The sequence below is a fragment of the Eulemur rufifrons genome, chromosome 4, assembly GCF_041146395.1.
Source record: "Eulemur rufifrons isolate Redbay chromosome 4, OSU_ERuf_1, whole genome shotgun sequence".
NCBI lineage: Eukaryota > Metazoa > Chordata > Mammalia > Primates > Lemuridae > Eulemur > Eulemur rufifrons.
The window spans coordinates 5,183,581-5,207,656 of NC_090986.1; the positions used below are offsets into that span (position 1 = coordinate 5,183,581).

The 24,076-nt window shown below is 46.7% G+C and overlaps 1 protein-coding gene across 1 annotated transcript; it reads right to left on the reverse strand.

Annotated features, from left to right (window-relative positions):
• NLRP3 (NLR family pyrin domain containing 3) lies at positions 1-23,844 on the reverse strand. The gene is made up of 10 exons (XM_069467007.1): positions 23,820-23,844; positions 23,330-23,650; positions 20,532-20,651; positions 18,309-20,061; positions 14,524-14,694; positions 12,104-12,274; positions 10,565-10,735; positions 4,570-4,740; positions 3,345-3,515; positions 1-361 (listed from the first exon to the last, which is right to left on the reverse strand). The coding sequence occupies exons 2-10, from the start codon at positions 23,610-23,612 to the stop codon at positions 262-264; spliced, it is 3,111 nt and encodes a 1,036-aa protein (XP_069323108.1). The 5' UTR covers positions 23,613-23,650; positions 23,820-23,844; the 3' UTR covers positions 1-261.
• Between the last annotated feature and the right edge of the window lie 232 nt (positions 23,845-24,076).

Consider the following 24,076-nt stretch of genomic DNA (forward strand, 5'->3'; position numbering starts at 1 on the left):
AGCACCCTCTGACTGAGGCGCTGTGACGAGAGCAGTATCACCCGATGATTTTCCTGCCTTGGTACCTTCGCCCAGAGGTAAAGGAGAGGCTCGGGCTCCCCACGCGAAGGCATCATCGGCAAGCTTTTGTCCCCTGATGCTGGCAGGGCAGGATCACAGGGTGGCGGTCTTGGCCCTGGATGGATGAGGGCTCCCGCCACTTGTGGGCCCCTAGCGGGTGGGGGCAAAGAACACTGGCTTCCGGCAGCCCTGGTTCCACCCCTACCACGACGGCTCAAAGACGATGGCCAACTCGGGCTTTTCTTCTTGAAGTGTTTCCAAGGCAAGTTTTGTCTCATAATTGAAATACATTTCACACAACCTGTAGAAGCAAATAGAAAGTCTTGGGTTGTACTCTTCAGAAAGCTCGGAGTTTGGGGCCTTAAAAATCTTAGCATCTCATGCTCCTTAACCCACACACCTCTGAGCTCTAAAATGCTGAGCTTTGTGTCCAGTGTGGCTTCTGTTATATGCTTAACCTTCAAGTTAGGAAAATTTTAAATATACATAAAAGTAGAGAGAATAGTATAATGAATCCCCATGTGTCCATTACCCAAGTTCAACGATTGAAACAGTTCATGGCCAACTTTGTTTCAGCTATTGCCTACCCGCTCCCCTCAATGGATTATTTTAAAAACAGCATTTCATGCTGCTATAAACATTTCACTTTGTAACACTGAATAACGAAGGCTTTTAAAAAATAACCACAATATCTCTATCACACAAAAAGATTTAACAATAATTTCTTAATATCATCAGATATCCAGTGTTTAAATGTCCTCAATTGTCTTGTCAAATTTTTTACATCCTGTTCATTTGCTCAGGAGCCCTCTGAAGTATGCACCGCGCCGTGCTTGCTATGCCTCAGGTCTTTGATACAAGCTCGTGCTCCTCTGCATTAAAGTCTCCCTTGCAACTTAACTAAGGAATCAACCATTTGTCCTGCATCATTTCCAGCCGTCTTGCTTTGGTTGCATTATGGACTGAATGTCTGTCTTCCTTCAAAATTCATACACTGAAGCCCTAACCCGTAATGTAATTGTATTTGGGGATGGGGCCTTTGGGAGGTAGGTAGAGTTATACAAAGTCATGAGAGTGGTGAGATTAGCAAGTCAGGAAGAGGACCCTCACCGGCAACTGAAATAGCCAAACCTTGAATTTGGACTTTCCAGTTTCCAACTCTGTGAGAAAATAAATTGCTGCTGTTGAAGCTACCCAGTCTATAGGACTTTGCTATGGGAGCCTGAGATAAGACGGGATGATTCACATCCATGCATTCATCAGTCTGTTTTGAGCCTTCCGCCCCCACCCCCAGTCCTGAATATCCCCCAGGACTGGGTCAGTGATCCTACAAATAGCAATGTCTCCAGCTTCAGCCACACTAATCCGTCCCTTTGTTCCTTCATTTGTCTCAGCTCTGGGAATGTCAGCTTGTCCTACGGCAAACATGCTCCACTGTGTCTGCACAAGGATGCAATGTTTATCTAAACTTTTGTTTATTCAAGCCAGGCGCGATGGCTCATGTTTGTAATCCCAGACCTAGCACTTCCGGAGGCTGAGGCAGGAGGATTGTTTGAGCCCAGGAGTCTGAGGTTGCTGTGAGCTGTGATGACGCCACGGCACTCTCGCCCGGGCAACAGAGCGAGACTGTCTCTAAATACATACATACATACATACATACATAAACTTCTGTTTATTCAAATGTGCATTCCAGCAGATCCTCAGCCTTGAGGTCATGGATGTGGACTGAAGTCCCTAGACTAAAGGAATTTATATTTTGGGGAAAAGAGATAGATAATAAATAAACAAGAAAACGACACAGCACAAAAAATGGTGATCTACACACACAGGAAAATAAGAAGGGAAGAGGAAAGGCCATGCTGGGCTGCTGTTTTCAGTAAGATGGTCAAAGACAGCCTCCCAGAGAGCACCACGCAGAGAGTTTAGGGATGTGAGAACAAGAAGGGGAGAGAGTTCCAGGCAGAGGGAAGAGCAAGTGCAAACAACAGATCACTGTGATGGAGCAGAACAAGCAAAGGTTGGAAGATGAGTCTTCAGAAGCAGCAGGGGCCGGATCATGGGGGGCACAGAAGCCGCCATGAGTTTGTAGCTCTTACTTTGAAAGTGACGGGAAGTCACAGGAGGATGCTGACTTGTGTTTCAGCTACACCCTTCGTCTGCTACAGTCAGAGCAACAGGTACAGGGAGTCTGTCAGGACGCCACCACGACAACCCAGATGCCGGGGAGGATGGCTTCAGCCGGGGCGGGAGCCGTGACGTGGTCAGTGAGTGGACAGACTGTGAAAGAGGTGCTAACAGGACATGCCAGTGTATTGGACGTGGGTAGGAGATAAAGGAGACGTCAAAAACAGCACCAGGTATTTTTTGGCCTGAGCAACTAGGAGTAAGTTACCCTTGACCGAGAGGGGAAAGAAGCAGGTCTTAGACAGAAATGAGTAACACAGGTTTGGACTTGGACAGATGAGACAGACATTCAGACGTGGAATTCATGCAGATGCAACGTGGAGGGCAGAGCACATACACAGTAAAGCAAGAAGACCAGATGATTTAAATGAGGGAGAAAGTATAGAGAAGAAAAATTAGCCCATGAACTGAGCTCGAGGATTCAACACATAAAAGTCAGGATGATAAAGAAAGACCAAAAAAGAGACTGAACAGAAATAGCTGATGAAGTAGGAGAAAATCCAGAGAATATTAACTCAAAACCAAGCAACGAAAATGTCTTAAGTGAAAACTGTGATCATCATGGCTGACAAAAGCCACAAGACTCACTAGGAAACTCTTACTAAAGAGGTAATGACTACCTTAGTGGTATCACTAAAGATGGAAGTGAGCCAACAGTCCCCTAACACACTGCTGTATTTCCTAATCTTGGTGTTTCCAGAGCACTCTTTTCCCATTTAGAAATCTTCAGAAACAAAACAACATCTCAACAGCAAAGACTTTGGCAATGAGGATGAACCACAGACTACTTCTACAAAGTACAATCTCTTGCATAGAAATATAATCCGATTTGGCCATTATTTCATTAGGACTTGTGTCTCTTTGGGGAATACGGATGCAAAGTCTTTTCACACCCAGCTGAACTTGATTACTCTAAATGTCTGCATGAAGTTAAACAGGTAGTTCACAAGCTATTAAAAAACAAATCTTCAGTGACCGGCCCAGTCCCAACCTAACCCTGAGTGCAAATGAAGCCAGAGCCATCCCGAATTTTGGTCACTGGTCAAATTTTTCTTAGAACTCTGAATGCCACCACCTGAATGTCCATAGCGCACACTTACTGAAGGCTTTCCAGGAGGCAGCTCTGCTGTTTCAGGACTTCACAGAGCATCATGACGCCCAGGTCACCCAGGTCATTGTTGCCCAGGCTCAGCTTTCGCAGGCTGTGGTTGGAGGTGAGAAGTGTGGAAAGATCCCAGCAGCAGTGTGAGGTGAGACTGCAGTTGTCTAGTCTGCAAGAAAGGGGGTGATTTAAGAAAAATGTCTGCTTAGCCATCCCTCCAGGTCCCCAAGATCTTAACCTGTATTGCTCCAAATGCAATTTAAAAAACCAAGCATGAGGCCGGGCGCAGTGGCTCACGCCTGTAATCCTAGCACTCTGGGAGGCCGAGGCGGGTGGATCGCTTGAGGTCAGGAGTTCAAGACCAGCCTGAGTAAGAGCGAGACCCTGTCTCTACTAAAAATAGAAAGAAAATTATCTGGCCAACTAAAAATATATATAGAAAAAAAATTAGCCAGGCATGGTGGCGCATGCCTGTAGTCCCAGCTACTCGGGAGGCTGAGGCAGTAGGATCGCTTAAGCCCAGGAGTTTGAGGTTGCTGTGAGCTAGGCTGACGCCACGGCACTCACTCTAGCCCAGGCAACAAAGCGAGACTCTGTCTCAAAAAAAAAAAAAACACCCAAGCATGAGATGAACTTGCTTGAAGCACTCTTGTATGCCCACACTTGCTCTTCTCTCCTTTTTACCTGGGAGTATCTTTCTCAAGTCTACTAGACTGTGCAGATCCAATTAGTAGCAGTGGTTTGTGAATTGATTTTTCCCAAATTCTGTGTCTTCCTCTAAATTACCATAAAATGCAAGGGCCATACGGCCCTACTCGTTTGTGGTACAAAGGACTGTGGCAGAAGGGACTCAAGTGTCTACCTTAACACCATCTAGAATGGCGTTAAGGCGGTCCCCAACCTTTTTGGCATCAGGGACCAGTTTTAGAAAACAATTTTTTCATGGACTGGGGGTAGGGGTGTGGTGGGTGGGCCGGGGCATGGTGCGGAGCTCAGGGGGTGACACGCCGCCTTTTTCTAACATCCCACGGACTGGCAGTGGGCTGTGGCCCAGGGGTTGAGGACCGCAGATCTAGAAGAACTCCTCCCAGTCCCAAGATCTTGTAATCAATTAAACCCTAGGAAGACACCTCACTTTCCAGATACAGATTATCTCGCGGTCGTTCCCCCAAACTCCCCTCTGCCCCCTGGACTCCCGTCGCGCAGTGAGCCAAGGTACTTACTCCAGCACCTGCAGCTTGCAGCTGGGCAGCAGGAGCCCCTCGCAGAGTAGCTTGACCCCTGCGTCTCCAAGAGCATTGCCTCGCAGGTAAAGGTGCGTGAGATTCAGATTAGTGCTGAGCACCGAGGACAGAGCCGAGCAACAAACTGACGAAAGGCCAGAATTCACCAACCTGCAGAAGGAACAGGAAGAGAGTCCTCAGTGTCCTATCTCAGCGGCTGCATCCTTCAACTTAAAGGTCAGGAGCGAGGATCTTGGATATCATCCCAGGAGAGCCTTTCCTCTGGCCCCCACAGGAGAGGCAGATGGTGGTCGCAGCAGACACTTTGCTGGAATCAGTACAACAGGCAGAGCAAAAGCAAACTGATTCGGATTCCCGCCCACACTTCCCTACCTTCTTACACAGATTCCTTCTGGCAGTGAATGCCCCTCACAGCACTGATTCCAGAAAGACACCTGAGTGCCCCTGACCAATCCTGCCCCAACCCTGCAGAGACCTGTCTTACCCGATCCCCGTGTCAACCTGGCAAGGTGGCAGTGCAGCTGTAACCGTCTCACACCTTTCACAGATGAGACGTTTGAGCCTCACGAAATCCTGTGTTTCTCGCAAGGTCAAAGAGCAGGTGTGTGGCAGAGCATAAAGGCCCAGGTTTGCATTAAGCTTAATACTATCCTTGGGTCAAGTTAAGCATATTCTGTCACCCCAAGAGAGAATGAGGGCTCTGAAACAGACAGCTGTGTCCCTGCCGCACTGGGGCTCACAGGGCGGTATGTTACACAGAAAACCGCGTATGCCAGGCATTCAGCAAAGCTTTCATTTGACAGCATCTTACATACACATTACATTCCTCCCTGTCAGAGGTCTTGACAATGGCACGTTTTTTAAGCTCTTTGGTATCTTGGTATCTAAGAATCCAGAAAAATAGAGATACCGAAGGAATTCGTTCAGAGAGTGTGGCATGAACAGATGGCCAGAAGGAAAAAGAAGTATTTACCCATCCATTGGTCTCCATCCTCCCTGTCAAGGATGAATCAAATCAAAAAGGTAGATTAAGCAAGGCTAGGGGGGAAATGAAGCCCAAGGGGGGATGAATAAAAACAAGCAAGTTTTGAATGGCTTCCACTAAGCTCTCATTCCCGGCTAAGAATTCTATACAGAGTCCTTAACGAACATGCAGCAGGTATTTGCAAAAATCAGGAACATTCCAATAGACTAGAGATGGTCTTCAAAGAAAAAGCAAAAAAAAAAAAAATAAGTTATACAGTGGCAAGCTTTATCACTATTTCCAGAAAAAGAGTAGAATGATTATTCAACAGATGCTTGTGGAGCACTACACAGTGCAGTGGCAGCAGTCACAAACACACAGCACGGTTTTGTTAAGAAAAAGTCACACAAATTGTCCAAATGTTGGTAACCATGAAGGCTGAGCTCTGAGTACATGGAGCACATAATAAAGTATTTAGAAAATCAAACAACCACGTCCCACCAACCAATCCACTGGATTAGAAGAATGGGACCAACGCGATGTACCTTGGCTTCAACCAACCCACTCAACTCCGGTCTGCCTTTACTGAGCACATATAACTTGCCACGTACTGCATAAGGTTAATTTGGCGGATTTTAAAAATTTATTAAGTATCTACCTCATGTCACAAAAATATCTTATAATGAAAACTGAAGAAGAACTAACATTTTTTGAGTATTTACTATGTGCTTGACCATAGGATAATGACTTTAAACATGATTATCACCTGAATGCAGTGGCTCACTCCTGTAATCCTACCATCCTGGGAGACTGAGGCGGGAGGATCACTGGAGACTGGGAGTTTGAGGCTGCAGTGGGCTATGATCCCACCACTGCACTCTAGCCTGGGCAAAAGAGCTAGACCTTGTCTCAAAAAAAAAAAAAAAAAAAAAAACACAATTATCTCACCGAATTATTACAAACCCAAAACAGGGGGTGTTGTTTTCATCCCACTTTTAAATTGAAAAAATGAGAATCAGAGCAATTACTTGAAGAATAAGTGGAGCTACTTAGATGAATGGTAGAAAATAGGGGTGGGGATAACTTACTCTCCAGACAAAAGGAAAAGAGTATGTAAGCATAAGAAAGATTAAAAAAGCAGGCCAGGTTCTTAAAACCAAAACCTAATTCAGTCTGACTCAGAATGGACAGGAGGGTGTGGCAGGAGACAGGGCAGGGTCAGGCATGACCTGTGTGCCAACTAAGAGATGCCAAATTCACCCTGACTTCAGAGAAAAGCTTTTGTGGGTTTTTGAACAAAGGCTCAATATTTCCAAAATTTGCATTTTATAAAGTTCCCTTTGTGTTACGTAAGAAAGATGAGAGGTGTAGGGAACTGAAAGTAAAGAGAATTTAGGATTGCCCTAGCTGGGCAGCCTCCTGGAAAGTCCCACTATTCAACAAGGCAGGAAAAAGGAGGGCAGGAGCAGGTCAACAGATGGGGGTTGGGGGGTAGATTATGATAATTAAACCAATTTTTCAAATGTTCAGTATGTGATGCTTGCGTATTAATAATATTGGGGTGGGGGCACAAAATATGCAGCCAGAGATAAGGATCTGAAGTTCAAGAAAAGAAAACTGGCTACGCCTAACAAAATATAAAATGCCTAGAAGTTTTGACTCATTTTTGGTTTTGGGGGGGATAGAGTCTCATTCTGTCACCAGGGCTAGAGTGCTGTGGTATCATCATAGCTCACAGCAACCTCAAATTCCTGGACTCAAGCGATCCTCCTGCCTCAGCCTCCCGAGTAGCGGGGACTACAGACATGCGCCACCATGCCCAGCTAATTTTTTCTATTTTTGGTAGAGATGGGGGTCTCACTCTTACTCAGGCTAAGTTTTGACTCATTAATTCCTGTTATAGATATCCATCTCAAAAAAGTACATATGCATAAAATTGTATATGCAAATTGTTGTTTTACAATTTACAGAGTTGTTTATAATAGTGAAACAGTAGAAACTCATCCCAAAATTCATTATTTGATAAGTGGCTAAATAAATTATGGTAATGTAGCCAGGTGCAGCGGCTCATGCCTGTAATCCCAGCCCTTTGGGAGGCCGAGGCAGAAGAATCGCTTGAGGCCTGGAATTCTAGACCAGCCTGCGAACCATGGCAAGACCCCATCTCTACAAAAAATGAGAAAAATTAGCCAGGTACGATGGCACACACCAGTAGTTCCAGCTACTTGGGAGGCTGAGCCAAAAGGGTTGCTTGAGCCTGGGAGTTGGAGGTTACAGTGAGCTGGGATCACGCCACCTTACTCCAATCTGGGTGACAGAGCAAGACCCTAGCAAACTAGGTCATTGAAACCACCATATAAAGTGTATTAGAATGGATAAATGGACGGATGAACAGATGGATGGATGGACTACATAACAATCTGTCTTATAACATATATCTGGGTGGTTATTTGTCAGACTATTGTAAATGGCTCTCTCAGAAGTGGGCTGAGAAGGAGCTTCCACTTTTTACTTTGTGTGCATTATGGTATGTTTACGCTAAGCATGCGTTACTTTTGTAATAAAAAGTTGGTGAGCGATATCTGGGTTTGAGACCTGTTTGGGGAGCCACCTGTCCACAGATTGGTTGTCAAGCAGAAGGGTGTATGAGATTCCAGGGAAGGTGGAAACATTTAGTAAAATAAAGAAAACCAGTGGTGAAATCCCCAGACCATAGGAAGAGAAGCCAACGCAGATTCCAGGGAAGGGGAAGCTATAACATCAGCAGGAAAGACTGAGCAGAGACCTAAAAACAAGAGAGAAGAAGGCGTTCAAAGAGGAAGTGAGACAAATTAAAGGCAGCAGATGTCAGCTAAGATAAGGACTGGGATGGATCTATGACAGTCGGAACCAGGGTCACCGAGGCTCGACTGAGCGCCCGTGCCCTGGGCCCCTTCAGTTCTGCCTGCTCTGCCTGCAGTGCTCCGCCCTGGCTCCTTCACAGCTCCTGCTCACGCTTCGTTTAGGGCCTGCTCCGGTGTCACCTGCTTGAGAGCCATTCACCCGACCTGGGCAAAGAAGCGGCCCTCGCTGCCACTCTAGTTTTTATTGTAGAGCCTATATATGTGCATGCTGCTTTGCTGGTGTATTGTCTATTGTATGTCAGCCCTCCCTGTAAGAATGAGTACTTGTGAAAACAGGGTCTTGGTCTGTTCTACCGTCTGCTACCATCAGCACCCACAACGGAGCCCCCAGCATGCCTGCAAAATAAACAGGCCACATCACGTCTGTTGAACAAACCAAGAATAGCAGAAGCCAAACTGCTTTAAAAAAAAAAAAAAAAAGAGGACGGGCGTGGTGGCTCATGCCTGTAATCCTAGCACTCTGGGAGGCCGAGGCGGGTTGATCGCTTGAGGTCAGGAGTTCGAGACCAGCCTGAGCAAGAGCGAGACCCCATCTCTACTAAAAATAGAAAGAAATTATCTGGCCAACTAAAATATATACAGAAAAAATTAGCCAGGCATGGTGGTGCATGCCTGTAGTCCCAGCTACTCGGGAGGCTGAGGCAGGAGGATCGCTTGAGTCCAGGAGTTTGAGGTTGCTGTGAGCTAGGCTGATGCCACGGCACTCACTCTAGCCTGGGCAACAAAGTGAGACTTTATCTCAAAAAAAAAAAAAAAAAAAAAAAGAGTAATAACATAAGAGGAGGAAATGAAGGCAGTGCACACAGACATTCACAGAGGAGACACGGCAACATCTGGGGAGGGGCTGATGGGACAAGTCCAAGGAAGTAGCAGAGCTTTGTGAACATATATTGGGTGTTAATTATAGATTAGTAACAGATTAATGGATTACTTCTCAGGAAAGACTCTTTCTATTAATATTATATTTTGTCTTGAATGCTGATCTGGTTGGCATTTATATCAGTAATGTGAAATCTATTATTTGTAGATAATATTGACAGAATCAAGATTCAAAAATGCCTAGACAGTGGGTTCAAAGAGAGGTAGGAAGAAATTTAGCAGAGCTAAATGGGAGACCCCACACTTAGGGTGAGAGCCAAACGAAAAAGCCCCTGGGAATTAAGGCAGCGACCGGTGGGGTCACACAGGTGTGTCACATTGAGGTCCACCACCTCCCATCCGGGTGTCCTTGGACAAAGGTGTGAGGCTCCCTAAGCCTTTTTTTCCTCCTTTAGAGACACTAATACCTACTTTGTATCATCTTCATGAGGCCAACTGAGACAACCCACGTAAAGAACATGAAAGAGCAGTGAGACGCCAGGAAGTGCACGATTACTATTAAGTGTTATGTATTATCACTTGCTGCAGAATTCCAACATGAACCAAGAATCTTACGTGATTGCCCAAAACAAGGAAACCACAGGCTCCGCCACAGAGGGCTGCCGCGGGAGGTAAAAGTCCCACCATGCACCTTCAGGTCTGGGCTCCTCGTTTCAAAAAGGGCCATTAACAAACCAGCCCTCACCTGGGAGAACACGACTAAACCGCTGAAGGTGCTGAGCCGTGCCACGGCCAGGGTTAGAGACGGCTACGCAAGATAAGATGGCCTAGACTGCGGGTGTCGTTTCTGGGGAATTGGCACGGGGTTGCTCCTCAAAGCCCCGGGCAGAAGCACAAGGACTAATTCCCAGAAACCAGAGAAGGCGCTGCATGGTGTAAGAGCTCTCTCTTGGTGTGGGCGCCGTATTGCGCGGCAATAAACTGGGTGACTGTTCATGCAGTTGTCTTCCAGAAGCGAGTTTTTTGCTCAGTGGGGAATATACAATCTCTAAGGTTTCTTCCAACTCTGAGATACTTCAATTCTATAATCATAAGTTAGCGTAAATTACCTTATCAGTAATAGTACGTGTCACATGCATCCAGTGCTTCAAACCCCTCTGACATGTTACCTCTTTACCTTCAACTCCATCTGACTGATCTTTTTTAGAGTGACCCCGATGCACGTTCGCCCAACAACTCACCGCTGAAGGGAAGCTGCTTTTCTGCTGAGACGCCCACAAAGACTTACCCCAGTTTCTGCAGGTTACAGTGTGGCTGCCTGGCTTTTTCACACAGGACTCTGACTCCCGAGTCTCCCAAGGCATTTTCCCCCATGTAGAGTCTCGTCAGGGAGCGGCTGGTGCTCAGGACTGAGGCGAGATCCTCACAGCACGCGGACGTGAGGCAGCAGCTGACCAACCTTGCGTAAAGACGGAGGAACGTCACAGTCGTGCCCCTCGCCCAAGCTCCACCAACAAGTAAGGAGGCGCCTGTACCTGCCACTGCCTCTGTTCCAGTCTACACCTGGAAGGCAGTGAGTCCAGGCTCTGTATCAACTTCTGATTTCCGTTCTGTGGTGGAATAACAAGTAAGCACTTTCCAAGCTCATCCCAACACTACACCTTCCCAGCTCCCTGCATTTATTTTTATTGTGGCAAAATATATGTAAGATAAAATTTACCATTTAACCATTTCTCAGTGCGAAATTCAATGGCCTTAAGTACATTCACATTGTTGCGCAACCATCGCCACCATCTATTAATATCTCCAGAACTCTTTTCCTCTTGCAAAACTGAAACTCTGTACCTACTAAACAACTACCCGTTCCCCCTGCCCCCAGCCCCTGGCGACCATCATTCTACTCTCTGTCTCCATGCGTTTCACATATGTACCTTCCATAAGTGGCATCATACAGTACTGGCTCCTTTGTGTCTAGCTTATGTCCTCAAGGGCCATCCAGACTGTAATGTATATAAATAGCCCTCTTTATCCATTTACCCATCAATGGACATTTGGGGTTATTTCCACCTGTTAGCTATTATTAATGCTGCTATAATATGGGCTATAAACACACATTTAAGTCCCTGCTTTCAACTCTTTTGCATATATACCCAGAATCTGCTGGCTCAAATGGTAGTTCCATATTTAATGAATTCTATGTTTTTTAAGGAATCACCGTACTGTTTACCTCATAGCTGTGCCATTTTACATTCCCACCAGCCATGCATAGGCTTCCAGTTTCTCCACACCCTTGCCAACACTTGTTTTCCAGTTATCCTCTTTGTTTTTGTTTTATAACAGCAATCCTAATGGGTGCTAATCAGCCCTACTATTTTTAAGTGCCTTCTTCTCTCCTTCTTCAAAATTCAATTCTTCCAGAAGCATTCAGTGAAGGGCTGCATACAACCTCAAGTGTCTGAACTGCTTTGGCACCATTTTTCCTATTCAGTGTGGGGACCAAGGGCAGGTGGTGATGTTCCAAAACTCTTGGAAAGCAATGCATTACGTTGTTTTATTTTCTCAGCCAGGCTGTAAGTAGTATACCTCAAAGGCAGGCATCATTTTTCTTGTTATTATTTATGCTCCTTGCCAGGGCTTAGTATGTGGCTTTCCCCACAACAAACACTGACTAGATTATCAACAAACCCCCAGAGAGAAACACAGGAAGTCCTCCGGGCAGCCAAGCTATTCTCACACTAAAATTCGGGCTCCTCGTGCCTGCCTGAAGCCAGAGCTCCCCAAACACGCTGTCAGCAGAGCTTCGCACGGGCAATGAGAACAGACTCACCAGAGCTTCTCCAGATTGCAGAATAGATGCTTCAGGCCCACACACAGAAGTCTGATTCCAAAGTCTCCCAGGGCGTTGTCGCTAAGGTCCAATTCTATCAGCTTCTGGTTGCTGCTCAAGACCAAGGAGATGTCGAAGCAGCACTGATGGGAAAGGCCACACCGCCCCAACCTTCACGCCAAGCACAGAAGCAGAAAGCGTCAGAACACGGCCTGCTTCTCTGCCACTGCCTGCCAGCCTACGCTTGGTCTCTGCACCGGGGAGGGCACACATGTTCTCGTGTTGTAAAGGGAAAATTGTAACGAAGTTTTCATGGAAGTACCATCTGATCAAAGAACTCCTGAAAACAGCCCAGGGCACACTGGCAAGGTAGCTCCCAGGCTCCCTGAGACCACAGTGTGGAGCGCCAGTGAACTCCCAGCAGCAAATAATGCCAAGCACATTGTGATCAAGCCTCACATGTATAAATGGCATGTTCCTGGTGTATAAATGGAATGAGCGGTGGACCTGTGGATTCTGCCTCTTCACCACGCGTTACTAACAGTCGAAGTGCCCTCAACTGGGGGCTGCTCTCGCTACAGTTGTACTCATCTACTTCCTGTCTTTGCCAACACTGTCCCCCATCCTGTTCCATGAGTTAATCCCAGCCCTCCCTCTGCCCTGAAGGAGCAAGCAGCTCTGATTCATGACTTGTGTTACAACCACATGAGCGCGCGCGCACACACACACACACACACACACACACCACTACCACCACCACCACCAACAACAACAGAAACAACACTTTGTCCTGGTCATGGGGGCAAGAACAACATTCCAGCTCCTTTCCAGGGCAATAGCTCATCTGTCCTAGACGGCCTGGTGACTACCTTCCTTTTTGTCCCCATCTTTATACCAACTCCAAGCAAATGAATGACTAGATCTCCACTTATCTGCAAAACCTCTCACTATTGCCCCAGCCTCCCTGTTTGTGTCTCACTCTCTGGAATCATGCAGGGCCACCCCTGGCGGGTGACGAGGACGGTGCCATGGATAAAGCTGGAGAAGCAATGTTAAGTGCCCCAAACAGCCAGAGCCTTGAAGACAAGAAGATGATTTGTAACTTATCAAAAGGTCAAAGAGAAAGTATTTAAGCAAGGGAATGGCACCATCAAATTAGTATTTTCTAAATGATCCTCTGCCTTTTATGTGCAGAAGGGATTGGCAGAGGCCAAAGCAGATAAAGGCAGACCAAACAGCCAAAGTTCATTCAATCCTCATTCTTGAACACCCACACATACTAAGATGTCTAGACAGTGCAAAGATAATGGCAAGACAGACGAACGTGAATCCTGCCCTCGATGAGCTGATCGCTAGGTAGTCACTGCCGTGTCCAGGCAAGCAGCGGCGGTTGCTGGACCTGGACTGGTGGAGTGAGGATGAGGAAGAGTGGGCAGTGGCTTGTGCAGTGTGCAAAATTGATAAGACTGGTGACAGGTGAGTATGATGAGCAAGACAGAGAGGTATAAAACATCCCAGAGTGGAAGGCTTTCATACTGGACATGCAGCTTGCAAAACATGCAGACGGCTGCTTGCATCCACAGAGCAAGTGACAAAACAGCCAGAGAAATGGCCCAGACACCTCTGTGCACAGCATGAGGCATGTGAGTCTGATTCACGGCTCAGGCTGAGAGCAGGCACATTACTAATAAAGTCACAGGAGATTCCCTGTGACATTTCAACCAATACCAAGTATTTTGATGGTTTCTAGCTCAAACCATTGCTGTATATGATGAAACTCTCCCAATTCTCATCTACGAACATGGCCATGAGGAAATAGAAGATATTGAAAGTCATGATTTTTTGCTGTACCACCAAGAAACGACTTTCTTTTCAGTTTCCCCTTCTACTTCCCCATCCAAAACTTCCCAAACAGCAGGCCTCCAGGTCATTCTGCCTTCTCACTTGTTAAGGGCTGAATTGTGCCCCCTCAAAATGCACGTCGAAGCCCTAACTCTCAGGACCTCAGAATTTGACTGTATTAGAAATAAGGTCTTTAAAGAGGTAATTAAGTTAAAATGAGGTCACCCATGTGGACCTTCATCCATTCTGACCGATGTACTTAAAGGAAGACAGCAGGACACAGACACAGCTGAAGGCAAGGCAACGTGCAGGTGCGGGGAGAAGACAGCCCTCTGGAACACAAGCCAGGGGCCTCATAAGGAACCAGCCCTGCCAACACCTTGACCTTGGACTCAGCCTCCTAAACCGTGAGAGAATAAATTTCTGTTGTTTAAGCCACTCGGTCTGTGATACTTTGTTATGGCAGCCCTAGCAAAGTAGTACACCACTGACCCAGTCCCTAAGCTCGCTCTCCAGAGTCTGCCTGTCTCTCTCTCCCTGTCACACGCACACTCTGATGCACACGCACAGGGACTTACCACAGTCTCTGAATGTTACAGCCAGGATCCCGCAGCGTTTCACACAACACCCTCATCCCCGGGTCCCCCAGGGTGTTGTCACTGAGGTCCAACTCAGTTAGGCTCTGGCTGGTGCTTAGAACCGAGAAGAGGCCCCGGCAAAAGCTGGAGGTGAGATAGCAGTTCACCAGTCTAGACATTGGAAGGGAGAAGGAGAGAAAAGAAATCAGCCTCTCACAGTAACAAACTGGAGCGGGGGGCCGGGGTCACCCTTTCGGAGAAACGACTCCCAGGGTGAAGACATGGGTCACGAAACCAAAAGTCCTTCCCGGAGGAACAAAGAGGCCACTGAGCCTTGGTAAGACCAGCTCTCACACTTTATGTTGGAAACAGTGTGAGCCTGTGACCCTGGCTGACCATGGGTGGCCTCTAGCCTCTCCCTTGGTGTCCTTCTCCTCCCTCCCTCATCGGTCCACTCTCCTGCCCATGACCTCAGACACTCTGTGCTGAATGTTCCAGAAAACAGTTCTCACACTGGATGCACATAGCATCAGGGGTGCTCTCAAGAGTCCTGAGGCCAAGCCACCCCCATGGCAATAAAGTCTGGGACCAGGGTACATGGATATTCTTTAAAATTCCAGGTGACTCCAACGTGCAGTGACATGTGAATCACCCGTGGCTCGTGCTCCAACGCAGAGTCTGACTCTCTAGGTCCAGGACTGGCTCTGTGATTCGCACTTCTGACAGGTGCCTGGCAGAAGCTCACGCTGCCGGTTCTCAGGAGGGTCTGGGACATAAAGCAAGCTCCCGCCCGCAGAGGAAAGAAGCTGTCATCTGAGACATGGACGCCGAACTTCTCACCAGGAGCTTTAGTCAGAGTGGCCGCGAGCCTTCCTCACAGCTGTGTGGGCTTGGCCAAGACTCTCGTCCTCTCCACCTCGCTTTTAGGACCCTAACGAGTGGGTCTGTCTCTTTTTCTACCTTTCTCTCTCTCTCCCTCTCCCATTGCTATGGTCTAAATGCCTGTGTCCCCCTAAAATGTATATGTTGAAATACTAACCCTCAACATGATGGCATTAGGTAGTTGGTGTCTTGGGGATGTGATCAGGTCACGAGAGTAGAGCCCTCACGGAAGCAATTACTGGCCTTATAAAAGGGACCCGAGAGAGCGGCCTTGCCCCTTCACCATACACGGACACAGCGAGAAGGTGCCACCTATGAAGGAGGAAGTGGGCCCTCACTGGACACCAAAACCACCAGCGCCTTGAGCGTGGACTTCCCAGCCTCCATGACCGTGAGAAATAACTTTCTGTTGTTGTCTATGAGCCACCTGGCCTGTGGCACTTTATTAGAGCGACCCAAATGGACTAAGACAGCGAGTCTTTTCTAGCCATTCTGAGCTGTTTGCCGTTGTTGAAATGTACCCTGCTTTCCTATGCCTGCCCTCTGAAGCCACTATTCCCTCGGTCTGGACCACCCCTCGCCCACACTCAGGTCTCTCGCCCCCATCTTTCAGGATCCAGCTGAGGTGCGACACCGCTCTCAACCGCCTCCTGCTGGCCAAGGCCCACGTGCTCTGCGTGCTCTGCAAGGGCTCTTGTCACGGCCCACAACCCTCTACCGTCTGCACTTGTTTCCTGACTCTCCCCACAACCAGGCTCGAGCCCCCGTGAGCGGGACCTGGATCTTAGCCACCACTGCAGCCCCAGTGGCCGGTCAGTCAGTCCTTCATGGCCAAATGGTGACGAGAAAGTCATCCTGGTAGTGATGACATTAAGGCATGGAGAGCTGAAACCCGCTGCTGCCGGTGGAAGGGCCTAGCTGCCTGTTTCCCTTCCCCTTGCCCTACGTGCAGTGTCTTCCGTAGAGCGCAAGGCCACACGTTAACAGGGTGGCCGCCTTCCCACAGCCACCGCGGTGGCCCCTGGGTAGGAGGGTAGGAGGCACTAAACACTAAACCAGGGAGGGACTCAGAGGTCAGGTGACTCCACCACTTCACTGTTCAGACTTCAGCAACTGGCTCCCAGTGGCTTCCAACCCTCTAGCATGTCTGTGACACGCCCGACAGCGGCTGCTTTTGACAACAGCCTCATGCAAAGCAACACGGGGGCCTAGGACAAAGGCCCTCAGCTTTCCAGCTCTGTTTCCCTCCATTTACCCTCATTATATTTGTTCTAAGAACTCTGTGTCCCTCACTGTCGTGTGCATGTCCTTTATTTTCTCAAACTACGTTCATGACCTTGTTCAACCCTTCACCTTCTCCTCTGCTCACCCAGGTTCTACCAATCCTTTAAGAGAGGCTCAAACTTTACTTTTCTCAGAAAGCTCCCCCAGCCTCCAGCTTGAAGGACCCCCTGTCCTCTGTGTTCCTGGGACACAGAAACGCAGGGTTGTTTGGCCCACTGGGCTCCAACTACCATGCACTAGCGCTCCAAGTAGATTACAAGCAATTTAAGTTGACAAACATTTGTATGGAATCCCATGCCCCATCTAATACCTTGTGCTGGACTGGCATTCCCCAAACTCTTGTTTCTTGTTTTATTATTATATTTTTTTTCTCATCCCATTTATCTACCCACCATAAGTCAATCTCTGCCAATGTAGGGCTCTGGCAGAAATGGGTGGTGGTGGCATTATATAGTTCTGGTAATTGTATTTAGATAATAGTTGAAAAGAGAAGAGAGGAAGAAAGTGCCAAGAAAAAGGTGGCCAACAAGTATATCAAAAAATGCTCAGTATCACTAATCAGCAGAGAAATGAAAGTCAAAACCACAGTGAGATATCATCTCATCCCAGTTAAAATGCCCTTTATCTAAAAGACAGGCAGTAACGAACACTGGCGAGCATGTGAAGAAAGAGGAACTCTCATACGTTATTGGTGAGAATGTAAATTAGTGCAATCACTACAGAGAACAGTATGGAGGTTCCTCAAAAAACTAAAAACAGAATTACCATATGATCCAGCAACTCCACTACTGGGTGTATGTTCAAAAGAAAGAAAAGCAGTGCATCGAAGAGGTATCCACACCCCCATATTTATTGCAGCACTATTCACAATAGCCAAGATGTGGCATCGACCTAAGTGCTCCATGGATGAATGGATACAGAAAATGTGGTGTATATATAAAATGGAATGTTATTCATATTATATCATTTCAAAGAATGAAATCCTGTCATTTGCAGCAACATGGAGATGAAAACGGAGGTCATTACATTAAGTGAAATAAGCCAGGAACAGAAAGACAAATGTCACATGCTCTCACTCATATGTGGTAGCTAAAAATTTTAAAAAATTGAACTCATGGAGACAGACAGTAGAATGATGGTTACCAGAGACTGGGAAGGGTAGCAGGAAGGTGGGGATATAGTGGGGATGCTTAATGGATACAAAAATATAGTTAGATAGAAGGAACAAGATATAACATTTGATAGCAAACTGGGGTGACTATAGTCAACAATAAGTTGACTTACAGTAAGTGATTGTATTCTTTAAAATTTCCAAACACAAAGAAATGATAAATGCTTGAAGCAGTGGATACCCCAGTCACCCTGATTTGAGTACTACACATCGTACGCAGGTATTAAAACATCACATGCACCCCATAAATATAGGAGGGCTGTCCAGAAAGTATCCAGCCATCGTTAATACAACGATCATGGCCACATGGCTGGATACTTTCTGGACAGCCCTCATGTATACCTATTATGTGCCCATAATAATTGAAAAAGTAAAAGAAAGAAAAGAAAAAGGTGGCCAAAAAGCAGAGGGCATGTTCTTCTACCTGCCAGAAGCCGAATTTCCTTACCGATGAGAACAGGCAGCATGAGGACCTGGGAGGACACACCGGACCATGTTAAGGTATCTACCTTCCTCCTCCTCCTCTTCTTCCTCCTTGGGTGTATTATGGAGAAACCCCAGGGAAAGTGATCGTACACTACGACAGTTTGCAATACAAAAAGAAGAAACCACGTGGTCCATTCTGGTGGAGAGATTGATCTCAATTTGGGGGAAGTGGTTCATGGCCCTTTGCACAAAATCCTCCTCCTGCATCTCAAACAAACAGTAGAACAATTCCAGCTGACTGGGCTGGATCTGCAGCTTCTTGGTCTTGGCTTTCACTTCGATCCATTTCAGCAGCTCCAGCCTGATCTGCTGAGAGATCTTGCAACTTAATTTCTTCTCCAAGTAGGAGGTCCTCTCCTGGTTTACAAGGCCAAAGAGGAAACGGACAACAAAAATCAAATACCCCTTCTCAAACTTGCCATAGTTTTCAAGAAGGACCGTCACATCTCGGTTCGGAAGCTTTGAACAACTCCCCCGCACGGTCCTCGTCCCTCTCTCTTCCTCCTCTTCCAGCAGGTAGTACATGGCAGCAAAGAACTCCTGGAAAGTCATGTGGACGAAGCTGTAGAACTTCTCGCAGTCCACTTCCTTCTGGAACAGGTTCATCCTTAGGAAAGCAGACACATCCACCTTCTGCAGGCCGTGATTCCTGAGGTCGGACTCCTCAAAGAGGATTTTCTGGTTCCAGATTCCATCTGCGGCCAAAGAGCAGAGCCCCCGAAGGTGGTGGGAGAGGGGGTGCTCCTGGCTCCCTCCCCGGGATTGCAACAAACTGGAAAGGAAGAAGACGTACACTGCAGTGGTGGTCTTGGACGTCTGGGCAAGACTCTTGCCGCTCTCCATCTGCTGCTTCAGTCCAGTGCACACGATCCAGCAGACCAGCGGAATAAAACACATGGTGAAGAGGACCTCATTTTCCTGGATCAGGCTGAAGGCTTCCCTGGCTTGGGCCTCGTCCGAGAAATACTTGAAGAAATACTCCTTCCTTTTGGCCTCCGAGAAACCCAGGATCTCTATGTGGCGGGGATGGTCCAGCAAGTGCTGCAGTTTCTCCAGGGCCACGGGTCTCGTGGTGATGAGCAGAGAGGCCTCGGGAAGTAGCTTCTTCCTGATGAGGCTGCTCAGGAGAATGTCCCCGCGCTCGGCCTTCTGCCAGTCGGTGCAGAGTGCCCCTACGTGCTCGTCAAAGGCGCCCTGCAGCTCATCAAAGCCATCCATGAGGAAGAGGATCCTGGAGGGCTTCCTTACGATCTTCCACACGGGTGGGTTTGGGTCAGGGCAGCAGCTAACGATCAGGTCCCTCAGACTCCTCTGTGTCACCAGGCTCACCTCCCGACAGTGGATGTAGAACAGATAGTCAAACTTGTCTTGGTAGAGCTTCCCCGACGCCCAGTCCAACATAATCTTCCTGGCCAGTATTGTTTTCCCAATGCCTGCCGCTCCCTGAAATACCACCGTGTGCACAGGCTCCGAGTGTTCGTCGTCGGGATCAAACAGCAGCTCCATCTTAATGGGACTCACGGGCTTGTCCCACATTTTTGTCCTGCCGATGGCCAGGAGGTCGTGCTCCCTCTCCTGCTGGCTTGGGTGCTCCTTAACGAGCTGCAGCCGCGTGTAGCGTTTGTTGAGGTTCACACTCTCACCCAGGCGGGCGTTCCTGTCTTCGATACACTGGAATCTGCTCCTCATGTGTTTTCTGTACTGCTTGCAGTAATCTACGGCAGAGACAGAAAGTTAGGCTTTGGGAAAAGCCTGCACACATCCACCTAGACAGGAGCCTGTGACCCTGAGCGACCAGCGTTGGAATGGAGAAATGGGAAGGGTAGTTCCTCTCCACTGCTTGCATACGGAAGGTCCCAGAAACTCTGGTGTCCGTTTTTCATATACACAGTTGAGCAAAAGACCAGTGCTGTCTATGCAGCCACCAGCCAGAAAACCCTTTTTTTCAATTTTAAGTAATCTGTAGCCCATGCCTTTTAAAACGTGAAACAGCCAATCCCCTCTCCCTGAGTTCTGGGGCTGTAAGGAACCAGGCAAACATGCATCTATTTCTTCAGCTGATGGTGCATTTCTTGAGATAGGCCTTTGCATCCCCAAAGAGCAGGAGTGTGTACAATGGCCAGATTTCCCAGAGCCTCCTGAACCAGGTCTCAAAACCCAATTGGAAGCACTACCGATTGCTTACCTTTCTTCTTTGTACAAATAGAGATTCTGGAAAGGTACCCCAGTAAACCCATCCACTCTTCCTCAATGCTCTCTTCGTGGCATATCACAGGTGGATTAGAAACATGTGCATTATCTGAACATAAAAGGAAAAAAAAAAATACAAAGTGTCAGAAACCAGAACTCTTAACTCAGAGGATGCAACAGACACCCTGCCTAATACTTGGCATGGGTCAAGATGACCCAAACAGCTCCCAAATCAAAACATGGCTCAGAGTTGCAGATGACAGGTGTGTAGTCAAAAGTCCAGCTGGGAGCATTCCTTCACAAATTTCAAAACAATGGCTGTCACCTACCTGCCAACCATTGTGTCCCCACTGTATCCAGTCTCAGAATCTCTTTCCCAGGCCCAGAATTTTGTCTTTGGCAGTCCCTGGCACACTGATTTTGAGGCCATCTTCAATATCCTCAAGAAGGCCCTGGGCTAAGGATCACCCTCCCCTGACTCCAAATGCCTGTGATCTATTTTACCCACATCTTGTGCTTTCAGGTCTAGGTTTCTGGGTCTTTAAGAGTAAGAATTACCAATCTGTTTCATGTCTAATTTGGTGGTTCAGAGTCCTGGCTGGGTCACCTAGGAAAGTTTAAAAAGGTTTTAAAATGCCAACTCCAGGACTCCACCGCCAGAGATTGTTTTTCAATCCACCTGAGGTGAGGCCTAGGCACCCCTACGTAGTCAAAGTTCCCAGGTGATTCCAACATGCATCCACAGCTGAGAACCACAGATCTAAACAGTCACTAGATAACACATCCCAAAGAGGAGTGTTACAGGAGAAATGGCAGCATGGTAGAACAAGAGCTAGTCACCAAGGGAAATGTGTGAGACAGATAGCTTTAGGTGGGTAGGAACCACCTAAGAGTGACATAAAAGATTCTTGGTAATTGTCCACTTATTCTGAAAGCAAATGCCATTGGTACCCTGATCACAAAAAAAAAAAATCCAAACATATAACTCAAACCAAAACCAAAGCCTAATTCTTACCTATAGCCTAACCCTAGCTCAGAAAAAAATGATAATAATTTCTAACCCTTGTTAATAATTTTTCTGCCTCAAAATCCAGATATGGAAGCCCATAAGACATAGTGGTTAACGGCTGGGCTTTGGTCAAAGACACACCTGGCTTGTTACCCTGGTGTCGGCTCTGAGTAAAAAGAAGCAGTGAGAACTCTTCCAGGCTCACTTCATTCGTTTGAAAGTAGGGACAGTATCGGTATCTACCACATGGGGTTCTTGAATGTGAAACAGAATCCATAAACACTGCTTCGGGAAGTACTTCTGCAGCGATGATTGTTATACTTTCATTTGGTTATATGGGTATGTAAGTACCGACACAATTATAATTGCGTTATTAAGTGCAACCACATGTGGTATGAGGAGCTGGATGGAAACCTGGAGGCAAGTCCAGGCACAGAGAGATTTGGAAAAGGTGGGAGTAATGAGGGCAGGCTCCCAGAGATGGGTGAAATCTGATTTGGGTTCCTAAAGGAGTTAGAAAAAACAAACTATTTTCCTCCATCTTCTCATAGCACTACCATGAGAGGAAGAAGCCAAGACAACACAAGAAGTGATTTTTTTAAAAAAACATACTAACTTCTGTGTATTAAAGGACACAGTCAACAAAGTGAAAAGGCAACTTACATAATGGGAGAAAATATTTGCAAATTATATCTCTGATAACGGGTTAATATCCAAAATATATAAAGAACTCCTACAAGTCAAGGATAAAAAGCAAACAACCTGATTAAAAAATGGGGAAAGGACTTGAACATATTTTTCTCCAAGGAAATAAATATAAATAGCCAAGAAGCACTTGAAAAGGTGATCCACATCACTTGCCATTAGGGATATGAAAACAAAACTACAATGACATGCCGCCTCACACTCCTTAGAATGGCTACTATCAGAAAGAAAAAACAGAATAAAGCAAGCGTTCACAAGGATGTGGAGAATTTGGAACCCTTGTGCACTGTGGGAATATAAAACAGTGCAGCTGCTTTAGAAAACAGCATTGCATTTCCTTAAAAAAATAAACATAGGATTACCATATGATCCAGAAATTCCACTTCTGGCCATATACCCAAAGTAATTCAGAGCAGGGCCTTAAAGAGATATTTCAGTAATGCTTACAACAGCATTGTTCACAATAATGAAAGGTGGAAGTGACACAAGTGTCCACTGACAGATGAATAAACGAGCTGTGGTATGTCCATACAGTGGGATATTATTCAGTCTTAAAAAGGAAATTCTGACATGAGTTACAACATGGATGAGCCTTAAGGACATTATGCTCAGTGACATAAGTTGGTCATAAAAAGATGAATACTGTATATGAGTCCACTTCTATGAGGCGCCCAGAATAGTCAAATGCATAGAAAACAAGATGGTGGTTACCATGCTAGGGGCTAGGTCCACGTGGCCCTTGACCATGTCCAAACTTCACAGAACAAATCCCTTTATTAAAAGGATCTGTTCTGAAAAATTTGGATTCATCAAAAGGCTGCATTCAAGGCTTCAGAAGGCCACAGGTTCCTCACCTGTGGGCTAGGAGGATGGGCCAGTGGGGAGGGATGTATGTTTAACAGGTAAGGAGTTTCAGTCTTGCAAGATGTAAAGAGTTCTAGAGATTGGTTGCACAACAGTGTGAATGTACTTAACACTACTGAACTGTACAGTTAAAATTATTAAGATGGTAAATTTTATGTTATACGTACTTTACCACAACTTAAAAACAAAAACAAAAACCTCCTCCTTCCACTCACCCCACTCTGGCTCATCCCTCTTAGCTTTCTCGTAAAGGTCTCTCCTGTTGATTGCAGCAAAAATCCACATGGCCATGGCCCATGCCTTCTCCTCCCCATTGAAATCAATCATCAGGGTGGCCAGATCCACGTGGTCTGCCTTCTCCGTCTGACTCCTCGGGAGTGAGATGCAGCCCTTTTGAGGAGGATAGTCTTCCAAATGCATTTTGAATTTCTTGAAGTCTACATCCTCCAGGTCCTCCAGGTATCTGGCCAGTCTGCAGCGGATGCTTGCCATCTTCATCTGCAACCTTTCTCAGGGTCCCTGGGCTCCGGTCCACACTGGGATACCAGGCAGTGACAAAAGCATATGGATAAGAACAGTCTTTTTAAAAGTCTCCACTTAAAGCAAACTAAATGATCAAAAACTCAGAAAAGTCAAAGGGAAAAAATATTACATGACTATACCAAGTCACCATCACTAACTTTGAGAAGTGGGCCAAAGGCTTACCTGAAGGCTCTCCCGTTGGCTGGATGCAGGAGTATATCCTGAGCCATGGAAGAAGTTTCCCTACGGAGGAAAAAATATGTAAATGAACCCCAAAACATGATCCTATTACAGGCTACAATGAACCACCACGTCATAATGCCTCCTTGACTGTCACCAAGAGAACCTCTGTCACATTGGTTCCTGGGCTATGGCCTGGACAAACTTCTTACTATTCCTGCACTTCAGTTTCCTTATCTATAAAATGAGCGAGCAGAAGA

Excerpts from the sequence above, each read along its gene's own strand:
- NLRP3 (XM_069467007.1), bottom strand. The coding sequence starts at position 23,612 with ATGAAGATGGCAAGCATCCGCTGCAGACTGGCCAGATACCTGGAGGAC. Across the intron at positions 20,652-23,329 it reads GAGGGATGAGCCAGAGTGGG|GTTCAGATAATGCACATGTT; the intron begins GTGAGTGGAAGG and ends TTTTCCTTTTAT. Across the intron at positions 10,736-12,103 it reads TGCAATCTGGAGAAGCTCTG|GTTGGTCAGCTGCTGCCTCA; the intron begins GTGAGTCTGTTC and ends TCTTTACGCAAG.